The sequence below is a fragment of the Pagrus major genome, chromosome 22 (assembly GCF_040436345.1).
Source record: "Pagrus major chromosome 22, Pma_NU_1.0".
NCBI lineage: Eukaryota > Metazoa > Chordata > Actinopteri > Spariformes > Sparidae > Pagrus > Pagrus major.
Genome location: NC_133236.1, coordinates 23,191,219 through 23,202,700, shown reverse-complemented (window position 1 = coordinate 23,202,700; position 11,482 = coordinate 23,191,219). Strand labels below are relative to the sequence as shown.

At 45.0% G+C, this 11,482-nt stretch overlaps 1 protein-coding gene across 1 annotated transcript; it reads right to left on the bottom strand.

Annotated features, from left to right (window-relative positions):
• Nucleotides 1–5,857: 5,857 nt before the first annotated feature.
• pou3f2a (POU class 3 homeobox 2a) lies at nucleotides 5,858–7,252 on the bottom strand. Its single transcript, XM_073493201.1, has one exon. The coding sequence runs from the start codon at nucleotides 7,250–7,252 to the stop codon at nucleotides 5,858–5,860; it is 1,395 nt and encodes a 464-aa protein (XP_073349302.1).
• Between the last annotated feature and the right edge of the window lie 4,230 nt (nucleotides 7,253–11,482).

Here is an 11,482-nt window from a genome sequence, read left to right as displayed (position 1 = left end):
TAGCTAATGGCAGATACTCTAGTGGTAGAAAATTCTTACATACTGCACCTTTAAAAATATTTCAGTCCCTCGTCTGCTGCAAATTTTACTGTCATGGGTTTGACTCTGCAGAGCTTCATGTCCAGACAAAACCATTAAAGGGACACTGCGCAGTTTTGGAGGAGAAATTCAAACTCATAATTTTAATATTTAGAATATCAATGATGTAATAATACAAAGTTAGAAATATTTATTTTTTTCCATAACTGAACAAACAAGCTGTTCTCAGAGGAAAATAAGGTCCCCAGAACACTGTTTGACGCTAGAAAGGTGGCAGGGTCCGCCACATATAAACAAAGTAAAACAGCTGTGTTGTCCTTTAAGGTCAGTTTGTTTATTCAGTCATGAAAACAAAAAGAGTTTGTTTATTTAGTTGATGATCAGTGAAGATCTTTCTATTCTGATTAAAATGTCTTCCCCAAAACATCATAGTGCACCAAAAAACATGAAATATTGACTGCTAGAGCTCAGACCTGCACGGTGAGGTCAGTCATCCTGCTGATCAGCTGACGAGCAGCGTCTCACAACTGCAAAAACTCCTTCCAGATCAGCGTCTGTGGTCATCTGTCTCGGTGTTCCTCAGCAGTCGAAGGTCAGGGGTCGGCGCGCGTGTCTGCGCCCTCCCCATCGAGATCTCTGCTGGTAGACTGTAGAAGCCATGCTACTACTGCATTGTCTCGTGGTGTCGTGTGTGTGTGTGTGCTGAAACACTCGTGGAGTCTCATCAAACTGTAAATAAAGACAGCTTAATCGAATTAATGATGCGAACATGATCTAAAAAGACAATGCTCTGTAACATTGAAAAAAAGAGATTCTTATGAATGTATCATACCTAGAGATAAAAAGCTGTATGAGAATGGATTACTCTTGATATTTCATTAAATATAGCTGTGGTATTTTCCTCTTGTTTCGCTTCATTTATTGTGTGTTGCTCAGTGTTGCAATGTGCAGAATAAGAGGTGGGTCTTTTGGCGAGAGCTGCCCTGTATTAACAGTTTTTTAGAGGTGGATATATCTGTCTCGTAATCCCTCATCCCTCTGTGCTTGCTACCATATGACAATACTAAGCCCACCCAACAATACTGAAGAATTAGCTCCGTGCCCTTTTCTTTGTGCTTGTGCCGGAGCTCAGGAGGAACAGAGGGGGGAGAAAAAGGAGGGCAGGGAGAGACAGAGAGACGGAGCGAGAAGAGGAGAAAAAAAAGAGACAAACAGTCGTGAGCAGATGAATGATATTTGATGACTTTGGCTGGTTGCGTTTCTGCGGCCATTGTGCAGAATCCCTGGGAGATCCCATCCACACAACACAGAGGAGACAATTCAGAGCTGACAATGACACCAGCGTCTAAAAAACATCTCCGGTGAGTCAGAGATGGCATACAGTGTCGGAGGCAGCAGCTGTGTGTGTGTGTGTGTGTGTGTGGCTGGCTGTCTAACACGTGGCTGTGTGCATGATGTGTGAGGTGGGACGAGTGCAAGGGAGGAGTGAATGTGCCTTTGTGGTGTGTGTGTGTGTGTGTGTGTGTGTGTGTGTGTGTGTGTGTAAAAATATGAATAATGCAGAGGATGCCTGTACGAGCGAGAGGGCCGGGAGGAGGGCAGATGGTCGCCTGCTGATAGGACAGAATCCAGGCAACAGGGTCCTCCAGAGAGCTGGGTTTAGACCTGGCTTAACACACACTCACACATGGATACACACACGCACACAAACCCAAAAATATTCATGCTTTTTTCCTCCCCTTTTTTTCTTTTTCAAATCTCTTTTTTTGCCTTAAAAGTGCACATACTAGCTCAGATTTCAAAATAAAAGCCTGGAAATGAGGCGATGAAAACGGCCAGTTTGAGAGGAAGTATGGAGCCCGTCGTTAACTGATTTCTTTCTAGTCGTTAAGAAAGGGAGTAGAAACAAATAAAAAACAGGTGTAAATTTTTCATGAACTTTTTCTGACATCGGTAGCTCTCATTTCCAGTTATTCTTACATTAGTTGATTTTGACCGCTTGCTGTCTGTTTGTTGTTGGTTTGTGAGCAGGATTACACAAAAACTTCTGAATGGATTTCCATGAAACTTGGATGGAGGATGGGTCTCGGCCCAGAATAGACCCCTTTACCTTTTGGTGCATATATGGATAAAGGGACGGATCCAGGAACATTTCAAGATGGGGTGTTTTTCAAGATTTTTGTTACTTTCTCAGGGAATAATGCATGGATCTTGATGAAAAAGAATCAGACATATTTAGGTAGCTGGTATCTATGAGTGAATACAATTTGATGTAAATAAAAACCCACATGTAGCAGAAATAGATATGTTTTATTTAATATATTAGGCTTCGTTAAATCAAAGGGGACTAATGGGCCTTGGCGGAGGTATACACTCTACTGAGTGTCATTCTGGTTTGTATTATATTGTACAGATTTTAAAGCCCACTGAGCCAAAAGTGTTATCTGAGATGTTGGGCTGTAAAAATCAATCTGACGTGTCTTAATTTAAAAATTCTCAGAGCAGGGACGCAGCCAACTTTTTAGAAATACCGAGGTCATGTGAGCCCCCCTCAACCACCCCTAAAAGAAAATCTCTCTTTAATAGTTCGCTGTTGATTTATATTTTTCTGCATCTCATATTATTTTTAATCAAAGAGTGTGCGCCCCATGTACAGAGGCTGCAGCAGCACAGTGTTTGAATCCAACCTGTGGTCCTTCCTTCCCTCCGAGCTATCCCGTCAGAAAAAGGCACTGAAAAAGCCCCCCAATAAAAATAATAATAATAATAACGAGAATAAAAATTCAACCACTGTCTATTTTCCCTTTAATCAGTGCCAGACTACATCATTATCTGCCGGAATATGTAAAATTTAATCTATAAATTATGCGCTTGTGTCAAATAAGTTGTTAAACCTTCAAGTTTTTAACGCCTCCTCACGCAGCCAAAATTGAATTGTGGTGAAAAAGATACTGGAATCATCCTGAAGAAAGTGTGCAGATGTTGATAAACCATAGGAAAATAAAAAGGACATAAACCCAGGCTCACTGTCCTGAATGGTGACTGAGGTCCTGGCTAGTCATGATTCATAAAAGAGCATTATGTCATTAAAAACCACAGCCTCTTACCCCCTGACAGCCACTAGGTGGCAGCAGCGGACTGTTTCTGATTTCTCCTCCAAGCAGCCAAAAAAACATCTGACAGGAAATACTAGAAATGAAAAAAAAAAAAAAAAATGTAAAAAGACATTTCTAACAGGTGAAATAAGATATTTCAAAAACAAACTTACTGCAACAAAATCCTCTAAAATGTCTTTAAAAACAAGAGCGAGCTTCAGTCTGAATTGTAAAACACACACTGCGGCTGCAGGCTTCTTCTCAGCTCGCCTGTTTTTAAATTTAATTTATAATATTCCCGCAAAATATCTCGTTGTTTCCTGCGTGTGCAGACATATTAAGCATCCCTACGTATTATTCAAATTATTTACTGGGACATGCAGATGATAGCACTCGTTTATAATTATTTTACTGTGTATAATGGAGGCAGCAGGCCACATTACACATAATACACTAATACATGCAGTTTATAATGCATCAGCTCCTGTGCTACACCTGCAGATACAGGCCTTTTTTCTTTTTAGCCTGGTGCAGAGATGCTTTAACTGTTCTGATATTTTAAATCATAATTGTCAATTAGTTTCCACATGCAGCCTGATGGAAATATTAATTAACGCGTTGGTGTGTGTTTCATATTTCACATCTTCATCTGCAGTAAACACTTCAGCGAAACCAGCTGAAGGACAATCTGAAGCCACCGAGGCGGATTGACAAAATCCATAATTACGATGCAAAGACGCGTACGAGAAGAAGAAGAAGAGGAAGGAGGAGGAGGAGAAGAAGAAGAGGAGCTTGTTGCCAGGTCCTGAAGCTGAATAAAAGTGCACAGACTGCGGTGTTTGTAGAAAACAAATACGATTTAATGACAAAAAAGCAGATAGAAATTGTGCAATCGTTGATTTCTTTTCCCTTTCTTCGTGTTGATCACAGATTTCAGGTCGATGCTATTTTGTTTTGGTTTGTGTTGATTTTTTTTTTTTTTTTTGTATTTTATTTATTTTTAAATCCACCTCACAAAAACTCAAATTCAGCTGAAGGAGAAGTTGTGACGTAGTCAGAATTATAACAGAAATATTAGGCCTTATTTAAATTAAAAAAGGCGAGTTATTACGCAACACACGCTCGGATGAGGGAGGGGAAAAAATCCCCTGCTGGGATTATTACCAAATATTATATAAAATATATTTTATTTTAAGTGATTGCTGTGAAATCATTTGCGTAGGCTGGCGTTTCATTATGACTCTGACAAGTGGGCCTACAAGTCAATACATTCAGGAAGTTTTCACCTCATAGGAATCGCCTTTAAATTAACACCACGTGTGTAATTTAAATATTATATTTCTGCATCCTTCAGCTGGATTTGAGTTTTTTTTTTCTCTGAATTTCTTTCCAGATTTCTTTGCCAGAGAATGAAAAATCTCCAGCTGACAGAGGTGGATCCCTTCAATAACCTCCCTCCATCACCGTCACCGTCAGGTCAGGTTATCAATCACAGGATTTAAGTGGCACAAGAAACACGTGTCTGTGTTTGTGCTTTGGCACAGACCGACAGAGAAAAAAACTGAACAAACAAACAAAGATACAAACAAACAAACAAACAAACAAACGAATCGAGATACATCCCACAAATAGTCTTTCTCAGTCAGTGAATGAGTCAGTACAGTAAAGTAGTAGAGCCTCTGCGGCCACAGCTGGTACCAGGATAGATTCAGTTTTTTGTTGCTGTAGTTTGTTTTGTTTTTTCTCTCCTTTTTCTTCTTCTTCTTAGGAAAGGAAGGCAAAAAAATTGAGCTGGATTGCTTTTTAAATTGTTCCAGCCGGACAGTCTCGGTCTTTAAACTCATCACAGCATTTTGGAAAAAGAAGTTACAGAAATAACAAACAGCGAAAAACACACTGTAAACAGGCGCACAGAGGAAAATGTCTGCACAGAAAGAAAAAGCGATAAAGTGAGCCAATTACTCACATTATTATTATTATTATTATTATTATTATTATTATTATTATTATTATTATAGCTGTAGTTATAAACTAAATTATAAACCAAGGAAGGAAAATTTAAATTAACAATAAATCAATCTACCACATTAGATTTAGGACATTAATAATAATAATAATAATAATAATAATAATAATAGAAGCAGTTGGCTGGTATTGATTTTGCTCATTGTACAGCAGGTGTCTGCCATTTCAGCCCTCTCTTGCCACAAGCTGCGAAGAACCCCTGTTGCTTTTGTTATGATGGAAAGATGGCGTTTATTTACCCACACTGACTGCGACTCACTCATCACCATCACCCAGCCTCAAAGCTCGGTTTTATATTCCCCCCCTGCGGACACCGCGTGTCCACCTCTCTCTGTCTGCCTGTCTTTAATGACACAATGACACATCGGCTCGTCGGTGGGAGAAGGTGTAGAAAAGCATTTTTCAGATCAGTGTCGCTGTTTTTTTTTCTCTTTTTCTTTCCTGTTTTTTTTTTTTTTTTTTTTTTTTTTTTGGTAAGCCGGATCCCAGCACGCTCTCTCCACACAGCTCTCTACTATGCGTATTTTTAGTGCTTGCGTGCCCGCTGTATATCCCCACCGTGTGTGTCCGTGAGGTCCACTGGCTCGGGTCCCAGGCGGTTCCGAGCGGGTCCGGCGCACAGAATCAAACAAATAAGGAGGGCATTATTCCTCCTTTTTTAAGGGGTCCGTGTTCTGCTCTGAATCGCACACTGGGGGTCACTGCACAGGAGTTTGTCCTCCGTGGTGAGGAGGGGTGTCCCCGTACATGTCCTCTCCTCCTGGTATCTGTCCCCCAGCGGGTGTCATCCTCTTCTCCTTCTGCCGCCTGTTACAAAACCAAACCCTCACCACCTCCTTCTCCAGCTGCAGGCTGTCCGCTAGGGAGTTGATCTCCGCTGCTCCTGGTTTTGGACATTTGAGAAAATGGCTCTCCAGAGCCCCTTTCACGCCCACCTCGATGGAGGTCCTCTTTTTCCTTTTCCGTCCCTGTGCCGCGATTTTATCCAGGCTCGTGGGGCTCCCCGAGGTGGAGTCCGCCTCCTCCAGCCACTTGTTCAACAAGGGCTTGAGTTTACACATGTTTTTGAAGCTGAGTTGAAGCGCCTCGAACCTGCAAATGGTGGTCTGAGAAAAGACGTTCCCGTACAGCGTCCCGAGAGCCAGTCCCACGTCCGCCTGGGTGAAGCCCAGCTTGATGCGTCGCTGCTTGAACTGCTTGGCGAACTGCTCCAACTCGTCGGAGGTCGGTGTGTCCTCGTCTGACTGGTCCTGGTGGCCCCCGTGCTGGTGATGGTGTGAGAGAGACTGCTGGTGGGCCCCGGGGCCTCCTCCGTGCTCACTGAGGTGCGGGCTGTGGCTGTGGTGGTCCTCGTCCCGCAGGGGGTGGTGGTGCATCCCCCCTTGCTCTCCCCCCGGCATCAGACCGAAGCCGGACTGGGAATACACCAGACTCTGGCCCTCAGATGTCGCCATACCGGGGATGTGCGTGCTGGCTGTGGTGGTTCGCCATGCTCTGGCGTCGTGATGCGCCTGCTGGTGCGCTAGGTGAGGGTGTCGCTGTTGCTGCTGCTGCTGCTGTTGCTGCTGCTGCAGACTGCTGGAGTTCTGCAGCTCCTCTCGGTCACTGTCGTGCAGCACGGGCTTCACGTCCTGCTCTCCGAGGGGACTGGATGGCCAGGGCGCCCCGCCGTCACCGTGAGACAGCGCCGTTATCCACTGGTGCGCGTGGCTGAGCGGATGTCCACCGCCCGGTAACGAGCTGTAGTCGTTCTGGAGCAGGGTGTGCGCGTCCCTGTACGCTGCCGCCTGCTGCATGCTCCCGGACTCCGAGTGCGGCGGCGGCGCGCTGCTGGGGGTGGTGAGGACGCTGTAGTGGTTGGACGTTGCGGTCGCCATAACTATCGGAGCCAGAGTGATAGCTGGAGTTAAAAGGAGGCTGCCTTTGACAGTAACTCTTTTGCGCCACGGGGCAGCTAGGCGTCTCTCTCCAGCATCTCCCGGGCGCTGTGCCAAGGGGACGCAGAGGCGCGCACCTGTGGTCCGCCTCGCTCCGCTCTTTATTGGCCAAGAACGGTTGACAGATGTGGTTACCCCTGACAGCACCCCGCTCATTGGTCACGGGAGATTGTACAGAAACCCCAATCACTCTGCCCAACAATACTAGCAGTCCTGCAGCATGCTAGAGTACAAAGTGGAGGGAGAGATCGGGCTGCGGAGTGTAAACACGGAAAAGACTGAGCAAGGGAGAGGGGAAAAAAATATTATGTTGAAATGACTTTAAGAACATTGATCTGGGTCAGTGGGTCACATTTATTTGATTCGTGCGTCAAAACGGTGCGTAAAAGTCGCACAAGATGCACAGAATGTGTTGAAGTGAACACATTAACGCGCTCTAGAATCGAACTTTTAGTGCTAAATTCTCAGAACTCCCCGAACCTTCATCTAAACCCAGTTTTCATGAATTTAAAGTAGCATTTTCGGGGCTCTTTTGCGCCGTGAAGCAGCGAGCAGTGCTCACGAGGAGGAACTTCCAGCTGCCTCTCTGCCCTCAGGACGCTGTCCAGAGAGAAGGGGCCGCGTGCTTCCAGGGCCTCTGCCCCGTTGCCATGGCGAGCGCGGTGAATGGAACAACGCCCACGTCACAGCTGCATCTCGCGCCTTCTTTTCGTTCCGTTCCAAAGGGCTCATGGGGGCCGCGCGCTCGGCCGTCGGGACAAATAATGGGGGGCGAGCGGAGAGGGCAGCTCGGGGCCAAAGAGAGGAGGCTGCAAGAATGGATCCCTCAGCCCCGCTCCGCGCCCACCGCGCGCCCCTCCACCTGCTTGTTGGGTAAACTTTGAGATGGATGCAGCCACAGTGGCACGCGAGGCTTTGGTTTCCCAAAAAACCCCTTTACAACAACAACAACAACAACAACAACAAAAAGGCCATGAGGAAAATAAACATACTGCTGCTTTATAAATAATCCAGCTAGATGATTTAATTTTACACTCTCACAGTTAATTCTGCTTAATTTTACTGTCAATACTAAAAACTACATTTTGATGATAAGACTTTTATAAGATAATACTTTTACTTAATAATCTCGAAGATTTTCATGTAAATAAATAAATGAGGTAACACAGTGATGATTGAGCCTTTGCATTTGCTGTAATACCAAAGATGCACACTGGGTGTCGGTTGCGACTTTCCCGGAAAATATCACAAGCGGCGCACAGTTAGTGACGCGTTCACCGAGCAGTGAGCAGCGGTTGGTCGGCCAGAGAGAGTAGGTGGTTACGGTTAACGTAACTGTTAACGGTCATGGCCGAAGCGGACGATGAAACTTTTAAAAAAACAGTGTGGTGTTGTTCGGGAGGCATGGCGAAGCTGGCAACCGACAACTGACAGACGTACTGGATCTCCGGGAAGCAGTGAGGTCCAAAAATACAGCTGCAGTAACCGCTTCTGGAAATCTTCGAGATTGCCACTTTAAAGGATACGTTCATCCAAAAATGAAAATGTATTCATTATCATGCAATGCAATGAAGGTGAAGTTTCATGGTCCACTAAACATTTTCTTGAGCTTCACAGCAAAATAACATTGCAGCATTCTTCTAACTGAAGTAGATGGGGACTTGTTTAAAAACAAAAAATACAGCTGAAAATAAAACATAAAATGTCTCCGTACAGCTCGTCCGGCACGAATCAAGTGTCCAGAGGCCAAAAGATCCCATATTGATTTGAAAAGACGTTATCGACACCCCATTTTTTAAGCTGAAATCTTCACTGTAGCCACTAAGCTAAAGCATTAGCGTGGGTGCAAGTTGAAAAGACATTATTTGCACCCTTGATGCATTCGTGCACCCACTTCAAACAGGGTGCACGCTAACACTTTTAGCTCAGTAGCTACAGTGAAGATTACGGCTCAATAAAGGGTGTCAACAAGACTTAGAATTCACTGGACGTGCTGTATGGAACCATTTCATGTTTATTTATTGGTTGTTTGTTTAAGTCCCCATCTGCTGAGGTTGTTCAGGAGAATGCTGCTTCGCTGTGAAGCTCCAAAAATGTTCTGCGGACATCGAAACTTCAACTGATGTGAGGAGATAATGACTGAATTTTCATTTTTTGGGTGAACTTGTCCTTTAAGTAAGATTTTGAGTGCAGGATTTCTACATGTGATTAAGTATTATTCTTTTGGATCTGAACGTTTCTTCCATCGTTACAACACAGAAGCACAGAGAGACTCATCTGGTAACAGCCGTGTCGTCTCTTGGGTCTGTTGGTTTAGAAAACATCGGAGTTTGTTCGAGAAAATTCATCAAAGCGCCAATTCTGCACTATCTGCTGCTCCTATCTTTAAATGAATGCAATATTGAAATTAAACTAATCCTCATTCTGCTGAGCCCCCCTGAAACCCTGCTAGACCCCTGGGGGGTCCCTGGACCTACTTTGGCAACTACTGGTATTTAGGAGATGTGATTTTATTGGCTCAAAGTGGGACACCGGCTGTAAAACATAACAGCTATTAGGAGGTTAAAGCAACCTCGAAGGACAAAAAATATGCAAGTTTCACCTTCAAACAGAGGTGGTGCAACATCACGGGGCACCGAGGAAAACGTGTGTACACCTTTTGGATAATTTAAAGTCACCGATGCACGCAGAACTATAAAATCTCCCTTATATCGTTAATTAATTAAAGACCATACCATAAAATCCCACATAGGAAGCGATGGGCTAATTGATAAATATTTTAAATCTAATCAAGCTGAAGATGCGCAGACATAAACCGACGCACATTAAATCATAGGGATCGAAAGAACACTGGCTTATGATTAGGGTGTAATTCTGAGAATTACCAAATGTGTCGCCAGGGGCTCCGGCAAGCCGTGTGTTGAGAGAGGCAAAACATATTACCCTAATGGACTAATATGCAAACTACTGGCTGCCCAATTACAGGACTTAATAACGCATAAACGATGCGAGTCCTGTTCTTACAAGACGAAGGGGTCGCTGTTAATTCAGTCAAAGGGCCGGCGATGCTGTCAACACATGCTGCCGCTCGGCACACGTACTGTCTGTGTTTCCGTGTCCCTCGTTCTGCGTTTCGAGAGTGGGAGTTAATGATGGAGAATCTGAGCGTTAAATTAACAGTAATTATACGGCCCCAGTGCTGTAAAGATTCAATTTCTTCGCAAGTCTAATGGGCCTAAGTGTCCCCATGCGCAGGCAGAGCTCTCCATGAGATATTTATGATTGAAGCGCACACAGACGGAACAAAAACAAACACACACACATTATATTCCCCCCTTTTGAGAATGAAGACATCAGCGGCTTCACGTGTCCATTGCAAGAGTGATTTTTCCCTCTGGTGCAGAAGTTGTACTCAAGGCCAGAACTCTTCAAATCCAGATGTGAGAAGCCACTTTTTTCTCCTCTTGTGTAAATACTGCCACCAGCTCTCCCACATTAGTCTCAGAAAAGAGTGGTTCAAGTGCAGGGTGAAGCCATTTATGTGAGCGAATGTTTGCCAGCGTGCCTGTATTCTGGTTGCTTTCACTTTCTCCAGGCCAGAGTGTGACCGGCCCATGTCCCTCCCCCTGTGGGAACTCTAACGCAGGGGTAACCGGGGGGGGGGGGGGGGGGGCTTCTTTATGCTGCCGGACACAGGGAGATAATGGCCATTCCTCCACAGCTGGCCCACACAATCAAAGAGAGAGGGGGCTCCAAGGATTCCAGCTTTAACCAGGCCATTGTCTGGGCTAATTACATCTGAATGAAAGACCCCAAGAACTCACCTCCCCCCTGAGTAAAACCTGCACAGAATACCCCAAACAACCCTTCAGGGATGAGGGAGAGTGCGCACACACAGAAATATATAAACCCTGGACTCCTTCATTACCCCTAAACATAAGCACACAACCACAAACACACACACACACACACACACACGCTCACATCCCCAGCAGGCTCTCATCAAAGTGTTGTGTCTCTCCCGCAAAACACACTCACATGTGGCACTCGGCATTAGATCAGATCTCAGCTTGCTGCTCTCAGAAGAGATGAGGAGGTCTTAGAGGACTTAGGTTGAATGGAAAACACACTGAAGAGCCTTTCCCCAATGCGCCCCCATAATCCCAATCTATACGCTCCCTCTGCCCCCCAACCGCCGCTGCTCTGCCCCATCTGTAGCCTGAGTTGTGTAGCCTCGGCATCGGTACGGTGCAGTTTGATGTCAGGGTGTTTCCTCACGCTCGCTGATGCATTGATTTCTACCAATGCGATGAGCACTGCAGTGCGATTGATGCCGTTGACAGAGTGTGGGACAGTCCAGACGTGCAAGAACAGGTTAAAATGTAA

Excerpts from the sequence above, each read along its gene's own strand:
- pou3f2a (XM_073493201.1), bottom strand. The coding sequence starts at position 7,252 with ATGAGCGGGGTGCTGTCAGGGGTAACCACATCTGTCAACCGTTCTTGG.